The sequence below is a fragment of the Aulonocara sp. 'chitande type north' Nkhata Bay genome, linkage group LG5, assembly GCF_057382095.1.
Source record: "Aulonocara sp. 'chitande type north' Nkhata Bay isolate Kocher_YH1m ecotype deep benthic linkage group LG5, A_spYH_male_GT1.1, whole genome shotgun sequence".
Classification (NCBI taxonomy): domain Eukaryota; kingdom Metazoa; phylum Chordata; class Actinopteri; order Cichliformes; family Cichlidae; genus Aulonocara; species Aulonocara sp. 'chitande type north' Nkhata Bay.
Genome location: NC_141348.1, coordinates 15,604,236 through 15,626,663, shown reverse-complemented (window position 1 = coordinate 15,626,663; position 22,428 = coordinate 15,604,236). Strand labels below are relative to the sequence as shown.

The 22,428-nt window shown below is 41.6% G+C and overlaps 1 protein-coding gene, 1 long non-coding RNA gene and 1 other non-coding gene across 3 annotated transcripts in view; 2 read left to right on the top strand and 1 right to left on the bottom strand.

Annotated features, from left to right (window-relative positions):
• Nucleotides 1-427: 427 nt before the first annotated feature.
• Nucleotides 428-22,428, bottom strand: part of LOC147330058 (uncharacterized) — a 28,923-nt gene continuing 6,922 nt past the window's right edge. The window contains exon 3 of the long non-coding RNA XR_015129059.1: nt 428-754. This is a non-coding gene — a long non-coding RNA (uncharacterized LOC147330058). The remainder of the gene's footprint in view (nt 755-22,428) is intronic.
• LOC147330060 (G protein-coupled receptor 22-like) lies at nt 475-14,693 on the top strand. The gene is made up of 2 exons (XM_086291609.1): nt 475-761; nt 11,731-14,693. The coding sequence occupies exon 2, from the start codon at nt 11,842-11,844 to the stop codon at nt 13,372-13,374; it is 1,533 nt and encodes a 510-aa protein (XP_086147735.1). The 5' UTR covers nt 475-761; nt 11,731-11,841; the 3' UTR covers nt 13,375-14,693.
• Nucleotides 17,017-17,089, top strand: trnaf-gaa (transfer RNA phenylalanine (anticodon GAA)). Its single transcript has one exon. It is a non-coding gene; the product is annotated as a tRNA-Phe (tRNA).

Here is a 22,428-nt window from a genome sequence, read left to right as displayed (position 1 = left end):
CATTTCTTCCAAATTCTTTGCGGTGAAATGAGGCAAGAGGTACATTCTGTGTCCTGCTGTTCCACAATCATTGTGTCTGGAAACAAGGAGGCACCACTCAAGAGTGTGTGTGTGTTTAAAGTAGCAAAGATTCAATCAATGTTGATGTCTTTGGCTTGTGTTAGCTCTTTCAGGCTGTGGGGCTTGTCTGCAATTTTAGGGTTTTTATGCACAGTAAAAATAACTGGCCATGTGTTGCTTTAATATTAGTTGACCTTGACCAGGTTTGATTGTAAAATTATAGCTGTATTGTAAAATCTGATTCAAGAAAAAAATTGGATCGCCATGCTACCAACGTAAAAAGTGATTCAAACTTTTTTTTTTTTTTTTTCTTTTTTTAAGCAGCTTCTTGCACAAAAACAGGCTCTTATAATCATCTAGATCAGGCTTCAAAGCTGTTCCTCAAATACCACTACAACTATATTTTCAAATATTAGTCATTTAACTTTGTAAGTGGTGTACAGTGTTTGGTCGTGATGATCCCGCCTCCTTCACCCAGTCAGCTGAAGTCCTACAGACGGCAGAGTCCTCTGTGGATCCAGCAGGGGATGAGCTGCAGCCGTCTGTCTGTCCCACTAGGCTGTGTTGCTGTTAGCACTCCCTCCTGGAGCTGCTACCGCTGAGCATGCGCTCGGCTCGTACACACCTCTGGACAGAAGGGACGCTTCTCATCAGCACTCTCATGGTGAAGGAATGGATCGTTGAGCCCAAGGTTCTGAAAGGTAAGAGTGCTAATTGGCAATAAATAAATAATGGATTAAAAAACGAAAAAAACCCCGACATTTCAGTATATAATGCGCAGCGCTTGGCAAGTATTTGGCATGCACGTCACCACTGTCCATTATTAAAAGTTACTAATTAAAGGTCTGATTAGTATGGATGGATTTCACATATTAAACCACCTGCTTAAGTTTTGAAAATGCTTAAGTTTAACTTTTACGCAGCGTATGTTAAACGCAAATTTAGAACCTGATGTTTATGAACTATTATGACTGCACGTAGCGCCGATTGCATCTAACTTAATGTGTTGATTGGGCTATATGCAGCTTTGTATGCAGGGTTCGTGTGATTAAAGATGTTGTTGCGCATCGCTCCGCGCGCTTTTTGGCACAAAGTGCTTCACGAAATATCGATTTAGCACAGGAATCTGGGTTTTATTAGAACCTCCGGCTGTGTGTGGGAGTGGGTGCTTGACACAGTTACGGTCTCCGAAGCTCTGTGTTTTCTCCCACGCTCCTGAGGGAGTCATCAACGCGGTCCGCTGGAAACATTTCACCGCGCGCATCAAAGTGAGGCTGTCTGTTTGGATTGTGTGTATGCCTGCGATGCTTAACAGTTTGTATTTTGCTGTGTGCTCCAACGGCCTTGGGGACATGCACAAGTCGTAATCTCACAGCCCGCCAGCCTACAGTTATTACTGACCATACCTACTTCACCTTTTTTATTCATGAGGGTAAGTTACCACAAAATCCATATTTTGGCCTCATATGCACCAATTTAAAACTTAAAGTTAAGATAGACTTCTCCCTGCACTTTATTTTGGTTAAGTATCAGCAATTTAAAACATTTTAGGGAAAGAAATGTCTTCTTTTCCCCTGTGATTAAACGTCTGAAAAATATGTGATTGCAAGTCTGCATTTCAAAAATACTTTTAGATTGAATGAACAGTCAAGAAAACAATCTGAAAATTGATGATGGAAAAAGGAAAAAACTATTAGCTGCAGTTAGTGGTCCAGATGTATTTATTTTCAGAGGCACAGAAGACAAACAATTTAAATTTGCTCTGGGCGGAGTCAGACTTGCGGTCTGCCATTATAAAGTCAAATAAATAACTTGATACTCGTGCAATCTGCGGGCTGTGTCATGCAGCTTCTGTCTCAGCGGTTAATCGTGAGCAACACTTTGTCAAAGAACAAAAACAAGAAAAAAAAAAGATGTGCAGAGGACAAAGGACGACTTTGAAAATGAAACTAGACGCAGCAGGCGAGATGAGGAGTAACAGAGAAAGGAGGGCGGCTGGTGACAACAGTGTGGAGGTGGAGGAAAGTAAAGAGAGAAAAAGGGAGAAGTCTGATGAAAGTGTTTGGTCCGAGCTGTGTCTCCACCATACGGTCCCCGTGTTCTGCTGTGAACGGCTTTGATTGTGAACATGAAGGAGAGAAAGCAAAATCCCGCCGGACACATGAAGGCAGAAAGTGTGTGTGTGCGTGTGTGCCTGTCTGTCTATGTTGCCATCTCACTAAACGGATAAACTGTCTTCTAACTGGCTCTTTTGCCAAGTTAAATAACCTTATGAGCGTTCACCAAGAAGCTATTTCTCTCATATCTCTCATTCACAACACACATCTTCTCTCCTCACCTGTTCTGCCTCTTCCCTCAGCTTAGGTTTTCTATGGCTGGCTATTTCAGGTCCATATTTTGGCACTGCAATGAATTATTCAGGTAACAGGACAACATAAAGGCTCTCAGTAGGATGCTTTGCTCAAACCTGAATTACCCCTCTGCCATCTGGGAAGTCTGCCTGAATAATGGATTTGTTTCCCCAATACCAAGTTGTTTGATGGTCTGTAACTGAAATGGCAATAGGTGCACTAACAGTGTGTGTGCAAGTTAACTCCTCCAATCTTCCCAGCCATCATTTAAAGACATGAATGCATTAAAGATTACTCTTAGAAAAAAAAAGTCTGGAATTGCTTGATTATACTCCCCATATCTCTTTTGAAGCATTCTCTGGAGTCTACATATTTCATGCCTTCCTGATTGCTTTTTTTTTCTATTTTTTTTTTCAGCTTCATTATGAAATGAATGGAAATATTTATGACATCAGGAAAGCTATAATCTACCATAGAAAAAAATGGATGCAACTTAAACAGCAGTCATAAATTAAAGATTGTAAAAAGCCCAGACAATCGATCAATAAAGCAATCAAACGGACGCAGACCATTTACTTTGCCCCTCGGTGCTTGAAAACTGTGGTGAGACACTACAGTACTTACAATATTATGTTGTAAAGGGTTTCTTTATGCACAGTGTAAATTGTTTGGTTCCCTTTTGTTTGTTTTGTATCCTGTTCAAGTGCACGCAAGTATAAATCAGCTAGTTTTGATTCCTACAGTTTAAATTAATTTTGACACCAACTTGAATTTTCATGTCATTTCATTTTTAAGTCACCAGGAAAAAGAAATGCCACATTTATCAAAGTCTGACGGGTCTCTAACGAACACAAGCGGATGCTCAGATAGTGACCCCCAAGATTAGCAGTTAATTTGTAGGCGAAGTCATGGTCAAATATCATTCAGTGGAATGGCGATTAGCTGTGTTTTTAATCAAAATAATAGGGATCTGTCAAAAGTCAGATCTCCACAACTCACGAGGAAGTGAATAACGGTACGAACAAATGCAAGATGCTGATGATCGTCGGGCTGGAGACACATCTCTGAAGCTTCTGGACTCCATCAATCCACCGACAGACAAATGAAGGAAACTGAAGACCTTGTTACCCTCCACAGGAGTGATCAGCCAACAGAGATCACTTCAGGAGCGGGACATTTAATAGTTGCGGAGATCTAATCAATGAAAGGTCTCTCTCACATTGACTAACGTTCAGGTTTATGAGTCCACCATGAGTCCACCACTGCCTGCAACTGTGGAGCTTTGCTCCACAGTTGCAGGCAGAAAAGCCGAAAGGATCAACGTTCCAGCTGAACATGATCCAATCTGTGAAACATGGTGGTGATGGTATCATGGTTTGGTCATACTTCGATGGCTCTGCACGAGGCTCACAGGCACTATTAGAGCAATGAGTTTTGAACCGTGCTCTCGAATTCTAAAATACACAAACGACATGAACTGAAATATTTAAGAGAGAGTACGCGTGCAGCAAGACAGCGATGCAAAACATACAGGTTGCTGTGCAAAGAACGGACAAAGAAGAATAAAGATGATGTTTTGTGGTGGCTAAGAAAAAGTCCTGATCTTAATCCTGAAGAAATGTTGTGGAAAGACAAAAACATCAGAGGATGTTTTAGGTCATATTAGTAAAGGTGTATTGATGATTCCTCGCAAAGCATTTTTCTTGCTGATGCTTCCTCCCATTCCACTGTAACCATTGTTGTGATGTATGTGATGCAGAAAAAGTGGATCTAGAGTAGGAATGGTTTTGTAAAATGAACTCGTAGAATTTGTATTGTGCAGTGTCCATGCTGTCATATCTACACGTGAGGGATGATGGAGATGTACAGAACAACTCAAACTTAACTAAAAACTAAAACATTTTAGTGACCAACATAAAATAAAAACTAGACTTTTGAAAATCAGCCGTGGTAGGGCGGTGTTTAATTGTGTTTTTCACGTCACAACCATATCAAACTAGCATTTGCATTGAAGCTTATTGTTTACCTTTAGAAAATTCCTGTGCACTTGATAATAATATGCATGATCTTTGCATGAAGTTGGAACATGGAAACCGTAATTTAATCTAAGTTTAAGGACAGATTCACTCAAGGATCTAGACTTCAGTCTGGATTTATTATCGTTTCATCTGCTGGCACACAAATAATGCCAAACATTTGCAGCACTGTGAGACAGTCTGAACTTTCATCTTCAATTCTTACACCTTTTTCTCCAAGACCACTTACTGTCAGCTCAGCAGGCATCCTGTTGTAAAAGTGTGTTTGTGTGTGTGTGTGTGTGTGTGTGTTACTCCGGCAATGTGTTGTGCTCCTATGTGTCATTTTGTCTCTGTCTTTGCGTGGTGACTAGAGAGAGAGCTTGATGTCTCAACAGGAGTCTACATGGTACACTCTCACTCACTCACTCACTCACACACACACACACACACACACACACACACACACACACACACACACACACACTCTGTGCTGCTGGGTGTTTATTACACCGACTGAACGTATGTGTTCTGTGTTCTCATGCTAGCTTCAGCCTTTTTGTGTTGTTCTTCACCCCCTCACTGCAGACTTCAGTGCTGTCATCCCTGCTCTTCTTCTTCTGCGCTGCTTTGTCCTTTGTAATGTCTTGTGAGAATCAGAGCTCCTTCAGCTTGTTGGTGGCATTCTCGTGATTAAGCTGCCTTTTTATCTTTTTTTTTTTTTTTTGTACAAAATTTTGAATGATCAGATTCCCAGAAACTAGATTTTATGATTTTTCCCAATGCAGTGATTGCAAAACATAAATGTAACATGATTACATTCACGCTGCACATACTGATCACATTATCTTTTTATTTTAATGCGACTTTTTCTGTCCTGCTGCCACACTGACTCACTCAACAGCAGCACAGGCAGAAACTTTATTCTCTCCTCGTGCCTTTCTTTGTTGGAATTTCTAATCTGATTAGATTTTCAGGTATCTTGCATAACTTTATATTTTAGTGGAGGAAAAACACTTTTTTTTTTGAGCTAGAAGCTGAGTAAAAGTTTTTAAGATGTAGAGCAGCGAACACATCAACCCCTAATGTTGGAGATTGTGTACAACATTGTGTATGTTGAGATTCTCCTTAATTTTAGTGTGTGGTTTTAACCACCAATTAGGAACACATGCATCGGGTAGCATGCGCTTTGGTTAGTGTTTAAACTAAAGAAATAGCTTGCACCTGAGGACAGCAGCTACAGTCTTCATCCTAAGGAGCATGTGCATGAGCCCAATCTCGCAGAAACATGTGAAACACGTGAGCTCTTAGAAACACATTACATTGTGAAATGTCATCTCTGAGCCCGGCTGTGGTGCATGCATAAATCCCTCAGACGGGACGTTGCATGAACCTCAGGGTAGCACAAATCAAACCAAGCAATGTCAACCAGTGTCCTCGGGTTTAACTCTCGTGTGGACTTGATGGACTGTTTATAGGAAACGATCATGGTTGCAATTGCATAAAATAGCACATGTAAATTCTCTAACCCTTCATGGCAGGGCTCATCATGCTGTCACAATAAGAGCTGACTTACTGTGGCTCCACATACGTGTGAAAGGAATGAAGAAAAATCCAAGATCTAATTTTAATTTCTTCTAACCTCCCCTTCAAGGCCATCTTTCTGTGTGTCTCTAGGCTGCTTTCAGTTCTGCTGCTATTTTTAGATTTTTCCCTTTGAGTTTTTCTCTTTCAGTACATCCATGCTTATCATCCAGTGGTGTTTACGTCTGCTTAGGCTGCCACTGGGGCATAAGAGTAGTGTATTCAGTGCCACTAACCTTCTTATGTATTCATAAAAAGATCATTTTCCACAAAGCATAAAGTTCCAGTGCATTTCCCATTCATGTATGTTTCTTCCTCCGTTCTCACTAGCCGTGTCACTTTGAAAACCTGTTACATCAGCTTGTCTCAGAGGAAAAGCAAGATTAACTTTCATCTTTTTAATCTTTGTCCTGCTGCTTCTGGGAATTGCTGATGTGCCTAGCTGTTTAATTATACATGCCATATAGTGTCTTTCACACACTGTCTGGTTTCCCCACACCAGAGGGGAAGAGGTTGCAAGGCATCGCTTAGATCTGTGTGGAAAGCATTAGCTCTGAACGTGCTGCATGGCTTTGCAAATTCACCTGCCCGCTGAGGCTTTGATGCACTGTTAGAAATATATTCATTATACTGACAGATTATTGTCTGATGATTAGAGGATTTGTGCTTAAAATCTGTCCATTTCCTACATTTCTCAAAATGACTTCACACAAACAGAAAAAACACAGCAATCTCTCTCTTTTTTTTTTTTTAATTGCATTTTGGAAAAACTATTTATTTTCAAAATAAAACAATAATGACAAAATCAGAAAAAAGATATATCAGTCAGATTGCTATCCCCCCTGTGTTTGGAGCTTTTGTCTATTGTTTGTATGGTTATGTTGAAGGCTTCTGTTAAAATAACATAAAGAAAATATTAAACAAAGTTAATATCTCTAACAAACCTAATAAATCAGCTATTTAGTTTCTAAATAAGCACAAAAGTTGTGAATTCCAAAGCTGGGCCATAAACAACATCACAAAGGACACAATCAGCACCACAAACCAGTCACATAAAAAAAAACCAAAAAAAAACTATTTTAATATAAATGACATCAAACACAAGAGATGCTCCTTCAAATTAAATAAATAATTATATAAATATAATATTTTATGCTTCAAGATCCAAATGTGATATAAAGTATCGTGAAGAGTCAAATGAAAATATTTATATTATATGTGGTCATGACCTGAAATAAGGACTACAATATTCAGTTGGACTAAGGCTTTTATTGTGAAAGTTTTGAAAAATATGTTTATTTTGAGTTTAAAAAAAAACAACAAAACAAAAAAGTTGGCTGTGTTGCATCACTTTCTCCTTGGGAGCCAAACCACTCATTCTTATCTGATATCTACCTGGTCAGCTATTTAGCAGTTAGATTTTTGATTTCATGTAGTAAATGTTTTCATTGGGTGAGAAGTCTGGGGTGCGGGTTGGCCTGATGAGATGCTTTTATTGTGGAGCAGAGCTGCTGTAATATGTACAGAATGTTAATTTTATTGTAAGTCTGCAGATTCTGAGGTTTGTAACATTTTAATTTCTTTCGTAATTTGGCACCGTTTAGAGAAACTGTATCTGACCTTGCTGGGACACCTGGATCCTCCAGACCAGCAAATTGCCCAAACATCTGCTTTTATAAAGGTGCTCACACTTACTGATGATCAGTTAATTGAGTACATCTGATTAGTTACCCTTTTAAGTCCTATGAAAGCAGTTCTGGCGCCCAGGATTTTGGAAACTGAATCTAACACCATGTATTTTAGGGCATCATTTTTTACAAATACTTAGGAATATTTAAGTAGCCTTCATTTGAATTTTTGCCAAGAGTTTGACAGGAAGATAACCGCGCCCAGGTAACCAATCAATACCCAGGAAGAAACTGCTTTCCAGGCTCTAACTGCAGGAAGTAAAATTCAGCTCACCACATTATAGTCTTTTTTATTTTACCTGTACAGAAACAAAGTGTCAGGACATAGTAGCTTACTTAACAAACTTTCAACATTCCCTGAGGAAGAATGGGAAGTTACTGTGCCTCTTCTGGCCAAAAAATTGCTAACTCTGAAACTGCCGTCCTTGCCTTGGGTTTTCCGTGCCTGCACATGGGGTGATGGAAATGTCCCATAACATGACATCATTTTAAAAATATAAACTACAACAGATTGAAATACCAGTCATCTTTTCACTGGAATAGCCTTGGCTCAATTTACAACTTCAGAGAACACACAGAGCACAATGTCACAGTTCTCAGCACTACCTGTAGAGCTCAGCTGAAAATGTGTCACTGCGATCAAGCTGAACCTCATTACCCTGTCCCAGGTTTGAAGGGAAAAGGTGTTGCCGAGGTAGCCCAGCCACTTATCAAATCTAGCACCTCGATGTGGGCTTTTCCTGGCTCTCAGCGCGCCGGGGCCTGAGTGAGAATACTGCCTTATTATTATATTGTTGCAGAGCCAGAAAATGGACACACACACACATTCACAGTTACCTGGAGAACTCCCTGGTGTGCAAGTTAATTAGCAAAGCATCTTAAGAAATGCACCTGGTTTCACACTTGCTTTCCTCTAACAACGGGACAGTGACAAAGCGGCAGTGCTGGTTTCTGAATTCAAGCAACGAACGCCAAATTTGACTCGCTAATTCTCATTCTGATTGGCATTTTTCAAAGAGGAAGCAAATTATTAATAAGCAGCTTGTGAATGCAGACCAGTGTGAAACCGCGCGTTGTTCTCCAGGGTCAGACATGAGTCACTTTGGTTCAAGCAGGAGGGGCACACTGATTGATTTTTCACCTGTCTGCATCACACAAATGCCCTTTGAAACTGAGCCTTTTAACATATAGATGATGAATCATATTTAACTATAAAACATACCTTTACAAAAAGAAAAAAGAGCAAAGTTTGAAAAGAAAAAAACAACAGAGCCACAGTTCTCTTAAAGCAGAACACTATGAAGCCTGTGATAACAGTCCCCACAGAAAAGCCTTTCAAGCAGGTTGATTTTCTGCTGTAATTTTACGCTCTGTAATATCTACACCTTTCCTGTGCTGAGCGTCTAACCCGTGCAGTCATCACGCAGCTTTTCACTCAGGCAATCATGAGTGGAGTCTTTGGGGACTGAAGCAGTCTTTTGGGGACTGGATGCAACCAGGAAACCAGCCGCAGTTAGAGGAAGGCTGATGTAAGACTGCCACCTCTGCTCCCTGGGACATCTTGTTTACCGCTGCATCTGGTTCACCCTTCTTTTCTACTTCCTTCCCTCACTCAGGCGATTGCTGTAATCTGTCTCTCAGTGCATGCACATTTTAAAGGTATGAATTCATTTAAATGGATTCATACCTTCTCCATCCAATCCCTTGCTAAATTCAGACAGTCTGTGGACGATCAGGCCAGCTGGAAACCTCCAATCCGAGTCCAGCAAAGTTGCTGCGAGAGTCTGCGCTCTTGCACACCATCAGCTCTTCACTCAGTTTTTTTTGTTTATTTTTTTCCCCACCAAACCCATGTTTTGTTTTTTTTCCCCAGTGGCCCCTCTTTAATTTCTCCTTAAATCCCCACGAAGAACAGACAAGAGACAAATCAAAGGAAAAACCCGAACCCTTGACCCCAACAGTTTCATCCTTTTTATCTGTCGCTGCGTCCTCGAGGGAAACTTTTACAGTTGAAAGTTGATGCAGGAATCTGCATCCTTTCTGGCTTAGTCAGTGCTGCCATAACTTAGATTTCGTAGAATTTGCTTATATGGATTAAAATAGTTTAATCACAATCTCGAAATCTCGTGGGACTTTGATTTCCTTCCACACTGAGTTGTTTGTATTGCCAAGGGAAAAAAGGGGACGCACGAAAGTCAGCAGAGTCATTGTGACATGGATTATAAGACACGTTATTCAAAACATCTGTAGCACAAGGCTTTTACCGCTGCTGGCACTGTTGGCTCAAAGCTGAGCAGGAAGCCCCATCACGACACTTATTCGGTCTCCTCTGTCTGTTCCGCAGGAATGCGGCGCGTTTCAAGCTCTCCGATTTGTAGCTGAGAGCTGTTCTAACTACTACTACTCTACTGCTCAGTGTCCCGCACTTCAGCGTACCTGTGCCCTCATTAATGTAGTTCCTTGTAGCGAGGTTTCCGTGGTAACGGAGGTGAGGAGAAAATGAGTCTATCACTCAGCTGAATGCCTTGTTACCAGAGCGGAGGTTGATATTTCAGGCTCGACTTGTTGTGCTGGAGTCAGTTTCCTGTGCTCTCGACTCGGAGGCCAGTCACGAAATGTTTTGAGCACCTGATGCCAAGATATTCATTCAGATAGCAATTTAGAGACATATGAAGCCGTGATTTCACTTGTTCGGTTGATTTCCCGCAGGTGCAATTAGTTTCCGCTCCCCCTCCACAATCAATGATGAGCGGCTGTGTTTTACACACTGACTTTAATCTTGTAGCTGTCGATGTAACAATGACATACTGCTGGTGTTTATCAGTAAGGATAGGCTGTGTCTGTGGGCTGAGGTTAGTTAACTCTTTAATATGGTGCGCTGGAAAACTCATTTTTAGTTAGGTGAAGTAAAAACTGTTCTTTAGAAAAAAGGGAAACACAAATAGTTTCTTTAGTTTTAGTCCTTATCAGTATGATCAAAATCATCCCAGAAGAAATTCTTACTCCTTGTCTAACATTTTTGCAATGCATCAGGGCAATTATTTGAGCTGTCATTTTAGTGTTTATCCACATCGATAGGATCACCTGTCAAATCTCATATAACAGGCTTAAAAAGTCCCAAGAACAAGGTTTTAAAAGCGTTATATAAGTCGATTTCCTTGTCATCGTTCGGACTCACGTTGTTCTATCACTACAGTCATGAACATTAGGCACATAATAAATTTAGGGTATTTAGGAAAGGCAGCTCTACCCGCCTTTGCCCTGGCCCTAAAATGAGCAGTATCTGTTTTAAAAAGTGATCACATTAAAGGTCTGACTTATGATTGGTTATGTCTGGAGTATTTTACAGTCATTCCTTTGGTTTTTTTTTTACAGTACTTTAAGGGAAGTAGTCTAACTCTTCAAATTACACTCTGATGTTGGCATCGATGCTATGTGCATGTCTGTATGTATGCTTGTCAGCTGGCAAAGGCTTACCAACACTTTCCAATAAATATGCCCCTTCGGTGCCGGAGCTATTTTAAATGCATTATGCGGTCTGTTACAGCTGGCAGAGAAAAGATCATAACCAATTTTGTGTAACCTGCTGAGTGTGTTGTATTTACTGATCCACTGAGAGTAGTTGATTTCTTGCAGGTCTAATTATTTAGCTCCATTCAATTTGGGTCATTCCCCAGAGCTCCAGTACACATTAGTGATGGCCTATTGCGACGGCCTGCTGTTCTGGCAGCTTGTGTTCACGTCTCAAGCTGTGGCTGAGTCAGAATGGTAATACTGATAGGAGACAGAATGAAGGATGGATTGATGCATAATGCAGCACCTGCTCAATCTGCAGATGCTGGAGTTAATGCGTGCAAATGTGTTAGACAGACAGACAGAATTCTTTTGGCAAACATGGATAAGTTATGATCTCTGTTTTTATCCAAAGTTATGTTGGGATCTCTGTCATGCTGTGAGAGAGAATAATGTGTTTTGATTTTCTCCTGCACAGTTCATCTCTCATCTGTCTGCGTTGTGTTCCCTTCTCCGCAGTGCTGTCACAGAGCTGTTATTCATCCCTGCATCATGGAGGATCGGCCAGGTGCATCATGGGAGCTCATCAGCAGTGTGACAGATACAATATATGAAGACTGAGAGGTCGTCATGGAGACCGGCAGCTACACGTCAGGCCCGGCCACTACTGATGGGGTTCGGACAGCCGCTGGGCTGGAGGGACTCGGAGTCCTTCAGGAGCGAGGAGGAGGCGGCTCTTTCAGCACCCCTGCGTCCTGGTACCCTCCGTACTCGCTGGGCTTCCAGGTGTCACTCACCGCCTTCCTCATGCTGGAGCTGGTGTTGGGATTCAGCAGCAACCTGACTGTGCTGGTGCTCTATTGCTCCCAATCCAATTTAGTGGACTCTGTGAGCAACATGGTGACCGTCAACCTCCACGTGCTGGATGTGGCGGTGTGCGTGCTGTGTGTGCCCCTCACTCTGGTTGTTGTTCTTCTGCCTCCGGGACCCAACCTGGCCTTGGTGTGCTGCTTCCACGAGGCCTGTGTCACCTTTGCCAGCATCGCCACAGCCATCAACATCCTGGTTATCAGCTTGGACCGATACGACATCTCGGTACGACCGGCCAACAGGCTGCTGACGACACACAGGGCGGCGTTGCTGCTGATCGCCGTCTGGATCACCTCGCTCGCTGTGTTTTTTATCCCATTCTTGGAGTTGCAGTGGTCCACTGAAGAAGAAGCAGGGGAGACGGAGAAATCCTTGCCTTTGTCCTCGTATGACATTAGTTCCACTGTGGCGCCAGCATGGCGTAACCGGACCGTCCTATGTGTTGGTGGTCAGGGCTTTCACACCGGCCCCGGTAGGTATTACCATCTTATCCTCCAAGTGCCCATCTTCTTCACCACGGTGGCAGTCATGTTGTTTACCTACTCCAGAATATTGAGGGCTTTAAACATCCGCATTGGTTCCCACATGAAAAAGGGCCAGCGGTTCAGGGGCCCCTCCTGCAGAGGGCGCCACAAGAGGCAAAAAAAGGAGAAGCCGGGGCTAACGACTGATGGTGGGGAGTTAGGAGGAGAACAATGCACGACAGATAATACCAAACAGCTCAGCCACCCTCCCCTCATCCCATCCCCAACCCCGACAGCTACCTCTCCCCATGCCGTGTCATCCTCTGCTCCGCTCGTCAGCTCTGACATGGGCGCTGCCACCCCCATGCCAGCCACAGTGGGCGTTCAGGCTTCCGTGTCGGCCATCATCGCCCTGCGGCGGGCAGTGAGACGACATCGAGATCGCCGAGAGCGTCAGAGACGTGTCTTTAAGATGTCCCTCATCATCATTTCGACCTTTCTGGGCTGCTGGGCTCCCCTCTCAGTGACCAACGTCCTAATCCTGGGCATCGGCCCCAGCGACGTCCTCGTCAGCCTACGCCTCTGGTTCCTCGCTCTGGCTTACGGAACCACCGTCTCCCACCCGCTGCTGTACGCTTTCACCCGACAGAAACTGCGCCGTGCCCTTCGCGCCAAGGTTAAAAAGAGGGTGGTGTCCCTGCTCCAGGTAGACCCTTCACCAGGTGGGACTGTCATACACAACTCCTGGGTGGACAACCGAAAGACCAGCAGGCAGGTGCGTCTAGAAGCGAGCGAAGGTACCGAACGCTGCCTGGGAGAAGCCCTGTGAGACTGAAACATGCAGGTCAGGCTCCATAATGAAGCTCGTCGGTGCGAGAAGCCGGTGTGAGAAATGTGCAAATCACATTTACACCTTGGGGAGACCTTTAAATGTAACCACCAGCAGCAAGCTCCTGCTACACTCTCCCCTCAGCGCAGGCTGCAGTGGAAGCAGGGTGTCACAATCACTGTGGCACTCACAGCCTCTGCAGAGAATCATTCAACACACACTGTACATAGTTTGCACTCTGTGAATCCTGAAGTCTATTTACATATGGAGCTGAATAATAGAGCATCCTCATAGTGGTGCTTACATAACCACTCCAAAGAATGTGTTTAGCCAGCAGAAGATATGATCTGCCTTCTCCCACTTAAAGCCTCCAAGGCACTTCAAACACATAAATTCTTTGAATGTATTTAATATTATCTCTGCCTTAAACGTTCCGCTAAATGGTATACTGTGCATTCGGAACAAAAAAAGGGAGCATGTCAGATATTTAAATGAAAGGCTCAGTGACAGCTGATAAACTTTTAACTTTTCAGGGTCTGCCTGGGGAGAGACGATAAAGAACAAGTCAGAGGACAGTTAAAAGTGTAAATTAGTAAATCAAGTTTTGCTTTAGTGTGAGTTTATCGTGTGCTAAGATATTAAAGCGCTTGCATAAGATTTCGCAACACTTCTTTTGCCCCCAGTTTATAGCAAATGGTGTAATATATTATTTGGTATTGCAGTCTAGCTGTCTCCCCCTGTTTCCACTTGTTATGCTAAACTAAGTTAACTGGCCGCTGGCTGTAGATTCGCGTTCACTGTTAGCATGAGAAATCTTCTCATGTGACTCGTGATGGGAAAGAAAAGACACAATCATCATTCACAGATACTGTGTTTATTCCAGGTCTATAGTCTTAGACTGCATTTTAGATGTAAAGCTGCTTAGAAGAAAATTCCTGTAAATGATGTAAATACTGCCCACATGATGAAACGGAAGTGTGTGGTTATAAAACGACTTTCCTAGAGCAGAGCAGTGATCCAGCTGCCTCGTCCCTGTGTCGTTGCACCCAGACATGCGGTCCCACAGGTCAGCTCCTCCCAGAGGAGTGTAACGGTCACCACAGCTGGGCCCTGACAGCTTCCTGGCGTTATAAAGAGTAGTGTTGACTTTACCTGCTTGTGTTCACTGCTCTAACATTGTACTCACGCTATTGTTCATTGCAGCGGCCGTGTGATTTATCACACTAATAATGCATTAGTGAATGTTAACAAGTGAAAATATATAATATATGTACACCAAGAATATCTTTAGAAGTTTTCTCCACAGTGTTTTGATGTGAATGTGTCACAAAACAGTGAATTAAAAGAATGAATTGAGTTTTTCTTTCGCGTGTGTGCTGTGTTGCAAGTTTGTTTAAATTTCCAGCTGGGGGTCAGAGCTACTCAGACTTCGTCCAAGATAAAAAAACAAAAAAAACAACAGGTTTTACATTTCTTCACTAGGTTTTTTTAAGCCTCCTACAAGAGGAATAACATGAGGACAACGTGCAGCTCCGTACATATAGCCTATATAATCACTCAGGGCTATGCTGCAAAAGAACATAATGTCCCCACAGACTCTCGCTCACACATCAAGGAATCTCTGTATGTCCATCTGGTGAAATCGCACATAAGAGCATACAGCGACGTCTGAACAGAACATAACTGCATCCAACCGCTCTCGAACTCCTCAAATGAACTTCATCAGCAAGTATGATCAACACAAAGATGTGATGCGCACAGAGACTCCTCCATTTGTTGGTGAGACCAATAGTCGCTTTAACATTTGCTTTGTGTGGTCTCTGTGTTGAACAAACGGTACATTGTGTTTGTGGATGTGTTCATTTATCACCATCAGATGCAGCCAATAATGAGTGGGTAGTGCCATTTACATGTGATAATTTTAGTATTGTCTTTCCACTGGTTGGCGTGCTAAACTCAAACCTCGGCGCTGTAGGCTTTTTTATGTGAAGATGTGCTATTTCAGTCTGTGCATTCATGTTCAGTAAAAGTGCCCTCTGTAGGAATGCAGGCACCTATACCTGGCAGTAATCATCACATGCCCCTCCCACTGAGCTCTCCTGTGGCTCATGGCGGCGTAGCGGCTCAAAAGCTGCCTGCATGTTTGAAAACGTGGCGTGGGCTTCGTGTTGCGTGGGAGGGAGGCGCTACAGACCTCGGCAATATAGGGGAAAAAAAGAAGGTCATCCATGTGGGATGAAGCCTGCAAGGTAAAGTAGGCTAATTCAGCAGCACTTAAACCTCGAAAGAACAATTAGGCCACTGCAAATACCAGTGACATAATTTTGGTTAAAATTAAATGACATATAAATAAATCATTTTTAATTTATTTTTTTGTAAATGGAAAAAACCTTTTTACACTAATGGGGAGTGTAACATTTACACTGAAACTCAAGGGTTATTATCTAACATTGCACAGCGGAGTATGGATATGATAAAGTGCCCTTTTCTATCCTAGGTGCTGTTTTGGGGTTAAAGGTTAAAGCTAATTTAGTTGGACAGACATCAGGAATAAATGGTCAGGAGTGGCTACCCTAAAAGGTACCTTGTTTTTTTACTTTTTAAATTAACCATCCATTTCTCTTGGCCCACAGCGTGGCAACCAATTTCTATAAATCATGTGAGGACTAAGAAATGTAGAGGACGGAGTGTTGAATTGTAAGGATATCTGTGCAGATACACTTTTATGGAAAAAGCCAGCATTCTTTCTGGCACACAGTGAGGTGATCACAAGCTACAGTGAAGGAGTGCATGTAATGTGAACCAGTAGAAACTGGTTTTATGTGGAATTTTTGGAGCTGATGGCTCTAAGCATCTAAAGTCCATGTCTCACTTCAGCAGAGGCATGTTTCAGCTCAGTGTTTGCAGCTTTTATGTCTAAAGCTAGTTCTCATTAGAGAATAACAAACATATGGGAATACAGGAAAATGGTTCAGGCGGTGTGTAACCTAAAAAAAACTGAAAAATGTAGTAGGTTTGTGTAAAGAGGAAGACGCATGATATTGTAAAACTGGGATCAATTTAAGCTTATATTATATTGTATTGTGTATTGGCCTATATACTACTAGCCATCCACTGAATGACACACTGTATGTGACTGCATGCCATTATACGCTAATTTAGGCTGATCTTTCAGTGTATCGTAAATAAGATGTTATTGGTAGTAGCTAATGGATGCAGGAAAAGGAAAGAATAGCGTTCAAATCTTGTCCAGAGGGCTTGTGGCACTTAATGTCCTGTGATAGAGCGCCCTCTGGTGGGGAAGTTGAAAATTGCAGACGTAGATATTTCATGACCGAGTTTGTGGAGCCTCAAACTATACATTTGAAAGCACAGGCTACGTGAGATATGAAAGTGGAATATGCAGTCCTCTAATGAAATTAGATTTATTATTGTTTTTTAATCGACATAAACTGAAATGCTCATATTACTCAGTTAATTCATTTATGTGGTTTTAAACGGACATGTGCAAACTACTATTAAATGAAACGCGCTCTATACATTACATTACAGTTTGCAGCTTGTAGTCATCACTACAACCGAAATATAGCGAAACATGTCCATTTTGTTATAACCGGTAGATGGCGGCGTATATTCACGCCAGCCGAAATAGCTCAGTTGGGAGAGCGTTAGACTGAAGATCTAAAGGTCCCTGGTTCGATCCCGGGTTTCGGCAAGCGGGCAATGGGCAAATTTTTTAAGTGTTCCAACTCTCTTTATGCATCATTTTTAAGTGCTACTACTTTAATTGTGATTTTAAACTGCATCTGCATTTAAGGAATTGATAAAGAAGTATGTCTAATGTACTGCCAACTACTAGGCCACAAAGGAGTAGCATTTGGTTCAATAGGTTTCTGAAATGTCTGGCTAAAACACTTGAAAAATTATGTAACTATGCAATGTAATGTGCTTGTGTTAAATACCAGTCGCAGCAGACAGCAGAACGCACCAGAGGAGCCTCAATGGGACTGCGGTAGGTATATGGGACCCCCTATGGTACATTTGGATTCTTTGACTGGGTCTCAGCTGTTCTGATCTGAGTGCCAGCCGGGGTGTGTACAAGCAAGAAGGCTTCAGTCCAAGAGAGCAGGCCTGGGACCACAGGGCACCAAATGGGTCACGAATTTGCGTCATTCCTTTTGAAACTGGAATGAACAGCCAACTGGCTCTCTGTGGTGATGTGTTAATCAGCAGCGCAATGATAATGAAAAGACAGAAAGCGGTTCAGGGATCTAACAAGGTGCAAAGTGTTCAGATGGTTTGTGTTTGCATACATAATGTCTGCAGACTCAGAAAGACACTGAAGAGGACTGGTAACAGGAAGGCAGTTGAAGTAGAACAGGTCTGCAGCATTTAGGACTTAGAAGCTGCAGTAATATTCGAACTTTCTCTGAAGAAATGTGACAGTGCTCAGCTGAATGTACTGCAGTTACCAAATATGATATCAGAATACTGAACACTTAAATTATCCTGTAAATAAGACAGTTTTTAAGACACTGGGCGACCAATGTTACTCTGCATTTTTAATATGGATTGTTATATTTAACAGTGACAATGCCGAGAAAACAATGTACACCTTTTCAGCTTAACCACACTTATTTAAAACCCAAACTTTGGCAGATTATTCAAATTAATTGTATGCATTTTCATTGTCTCTCCTCCCTCATTTGTTGCCATGTAATTTGTCACCACATAATATCCTGTGCTGTTGGTTATGCAAGGTTCCCTCTCTCTTCCTCTTCATTGTTGTTCACACTTTCCACTGCTGTCATCTGGTTTCCTGCTGGCTGTTTTCCCAGTGGTCTTGGAGAGCAACAAAGAATGCCTGGAGAAGCCAATCAAGCCCAGTTCACCAATTCAGTTTGGTGGTTGAATAAAAACCTCACAGGTGGAGAGCGGTCCAGCCAGCCGGGCGGATGGACAGGCACAAGGAAAGGATGTTTTTGCTCTAATTAATCAAAAAAAAAAATCTATTCAGTAGTGTTCCATTTTCAAGCAGCTCCCACAGACGTCTCGACTAATTTGGAATGGCTTCAAGGCTTGCATAACTGGAGCAAAGTGACTTCTAACCGGCAAACTTTCTGTGCCATTTGCCAAACAGATTGAACAGGTTGAACTAGAAGCAGAGTGGTTCATGACATACGACTCGGCAGGTTTTAGAAATATGCTTTCATAAAGTAAAAAGAATAAACGATCATTGTTATTAGGTTGAGAGTGTGACATCACGCTAAATTCCTATGATGCACTGCAATCTATTATTGCATTTATTATTTATGGGAAAAATACAGAAGAAGCTGCAACTGCAAAACTGCAAAATTGAATTGGTATCTGTACAATTTACAGAAATGTTTAACAGTGCTGAGAGACTGTTACTATTATGCTTTTTTTTTTTAAAGACTGGTACTGGTTTAACTGTGTCTGTCTATCTCCAAAAGTTGATTCTGTTCATCTGGACGTAGCGTTTTGTGGGAGAAACGTTTTGGTCCTGCAGCTGACCTGCAGTCAGCTGAGACTGAAGAAGTCACTTGGATGAGTGACGAAACATTTCTCCCACAAAACGTTGCGTCCAGATGAACAGAATCAACTTTTGGAGATTTACTTCCCTGGATGATTGAGCGTGCATCAAGATGTGTCTGTCTAAATCTCGCAGATTTCTTTGATTATTTTTCTAGCTATATATAAAGCAGCAGTAACTTTTCCAGGTTTTATATTCCTGTACTATTCAGTGTCCTACTCAGGTGTAGTAGAACAAGCTGTAAACACCAAACATGACACGAAACATGACCTGCTAAAGTTTATATGCTGATGGCGTTATCAAATGTCTATTTACACATTTAGCATTTACAGAGCATCATTACTGTTCTCTGGGAGTCATGTTTTTGGTCACCGGATTAAATTAAATCCTGTGTTTACACTCTCTCTGCCTTTGTTTATAACTTCAATGGATAATTGGAAAAATCTGTCTCTTCAGCTGCTGAATGTTCTTCTATGTCACCGACTATAAACAGTGATTAAAGGGGGAAAAAAGAGAGTCAACAGCTGTCATCCCTGTATGTGAGCCGGATTTTAAAACGCACCATGGGTACGACCTACGACTATCATGTGTACCCACATGTTCAGCTTGTGTTCAGATTTTAATTTTATTACTATCCAGTACCACTCTGTGCACATTTGCTTGTCTGTCTCTATTCATCAAGAAAGAAAACTGGAAGCCAGGTCTTGTTAAAAAAAAAGAAAGATTGACATTGGCTTCTGTTGTTAATGCTGATAAGACAAGAGACAGCAAAAGAGGACATGACAGAGCGAAAAAGTTAACGACACAGTCACTGTAAAATTAAAGAATAACCTCTTTTATTCCTAAAGGCTTTATGTGTCAGGAAATAATATTAAAACATTTAAATAATCTGGTCCTTACCAAGTCTTAAAGTTAGGAAAACCTACAGAGGAACTACAAAAACCCAAAAGCTACATCTGCAGATGTTTAGGTAAGTTTAGGTAGGTGGTTCTTAAAAGCTACTGACTCATGGAGTTCACACAGCTTCTGCATTTTGGTTTAGTTTTTATTAAACAAATAATGACATGATGTAATATGTCAAATGTTGTTGTTCACCTCAGGTTGTATTTAAATCATTTTACAACCTGGCAAGGACCAGATCATTATACATATATAAAACCCTAAAATTTACTTTCTTTTACCCTGACTGCAGGTGCATTTTAACCTGACTGCACACTTTCCTGCTATGTCCTTGTTAAGAATACACAAAAAACGATAGTTGGTCAAAATGAATACATGACCACTTTAGCAAGTGATCTGAGTGATTGATCACACTGGATCTTGGCAGTTATTTTTAGTGCTATCCAAATGTGATCACTTGGATTACACAAACGTACACATGCATAAACGTACACGGTCGGCCTTTATTATCATTACAAACTTCCTTTTTTGACAAGTAAAACATATTACGTGACAAGGACCTGATCAACTTCTCAGCCTTTGTTTACAGTTTCCCCAAAAGTTGTCTTTCGTGTTTGATGGTATGAACAGTCAGATACCTTAAACCACAGTCAGCATCATCCAAACTGTCAGATGCAAGACAAGTATTTTTCTAAGGAGGTCTTGTTGTAAAGCTCTTGTGACATAACCCACCATGATCCATACAGTCATGGTGTGACAAGGGCTTGTTATCTGAGGGAACAGTGACTGACCCCCGCTTTTGTCCTTTGAGACAATAAGTAGGCATTGTCTCCTCAGACTGACTGAGTTCAAAGTAACAAACCCACTCAATGTTCCTTGAACGAGCTCCAAGGACATTAGGAAAGCTTGATTCTCTGTGTTAATCTGTGCAGATGTCATCTCATAGAGTTGTGTTGTTCTTTCACAGCACTGCCCTGACCTTTGTAATTGCTTGGGCGCTGATCTACGTCATTATATCAAAGCCGCAATTGAGTAAAGTCTGCTGTCCTTGCTCTTTTGTTCTCTGCTGAACAATGCAGCTGGACCGGCAGCTGGACTTTTGTAATAAAATAAAAAAGATGCTTCAAATGAAGGTATCTGAGGTAGTTATGCATTACTTGAAAAAAATCTCTAAGAAATTTGTTTTTTGTTAACTTATGGAAAATAATCTACATTTATCTTGTCTGACTAGACCTTTGCTTTCCTCAGTGTATATGTGGCTGGACCACAGGGAAGGTTTGAAGGTTTGTGTAGTTTATTAGCAGGTTTTCATAAGGCAGATGAAGATCATTGACATCATCCACCGGAGACTGACACCACCAGGTGCCCCGGTCACGGTGCTCTGTCTGTGAACCTCCATGTTCGAAAAATTTTGAACACATCACATTCAGTCGTCCCCGTGCTTCTACATTTCACATCCTTTCCCTTTGACTCACACAGGTCAGGTTAATGACCACAGTCGCGGCTGTTACCCAATGCGCTGTGTCACCATGTGCTCTCCAAAAAAGTATTGTCGTCTTAGCCAATCTATCCCTTCCTTCTTCTCTGATGTAAATGTGTGTATGTTTTAGCACGTGTGTTTCACATGGGGTGGTGCCTCTGAGGTTTTTCTACCATCTGCCAAAGGCTTAATAAATGGCCAAATTTAAAATAGAAACTGAGTAATGCATTTAGGAGAGGCCCTGAGATTACAAGAGACAGAGTGGGCTCCAGAAAGCAAACACTTTAAAAAGGTGTGCCCATTCTCTCTCTTTGTCACTGTTCATAAGTGATCTCGCTCTCTCTCTCTCTCTCTCTCTCTCTCTCTCACACACACACACACACACACACACAAGGAGAGAGAACATGGGTGGATGTGTCTCTGGAAAGGATTTGTCTATTGATATCTGTCTGGGGCCTGGCTGCCTGCCACCCCTCACCCCCACACTGCAAACTCAAGTTCATGACCTGTTATGCAACTCTGCTCATTGGCCATTGTAACAGATTTAAAACACATCTGCATCTAAAACAGATGTAGTTTCCATTCGTCACTTAAAAGTAAGTAAGTAAGAAATCACTCATTTGACACCATGCAATAATACTTATGCTCCAGTATTGTAAATATATACAGTGCTGTGAAATGCATTAACAATTTTGTTAATGCATAATATTTTTTTTTACATATTTGTCACATTTAAGTGATTCATATCAAGTTAATTTGAATTTTAGACAAAGATAATATGACTAAATACAAAATACAATTTTTAAGTGATGATTTCATTGATTAAGAGATAAAAGCTTCAAAACCTACCTGGCGCTATGCAGAAAACTAACTGCCACCTAAACTTAATAACTGGATGTGCCACGACCTGCAATCAAGCATGTGTGATAACTGGCAACGAGTCTTTCACATTACTGTAGAGGAATTTTGTCGCACTATTCTTTGTAGAATTACTTTAATTCAGCCACACTGGTATGGAGGACCAGCACATTATTATTATTATTATTATTATTATTATTATTATTATTATTATTATTATTATTATTATTATTATTATTGGGGGGATGTGTGTGAGTCTTCT

Bases quoted from the DNA above. Each gene is read 5' to 3' on its own strand.
- LOC147330060 (XM_086291609.1), top strand. From the start codon at position 11,842: ATGGAGACCGGCAGCTACACGTCAGGCCCGGCCACTACTGATGGGGTT.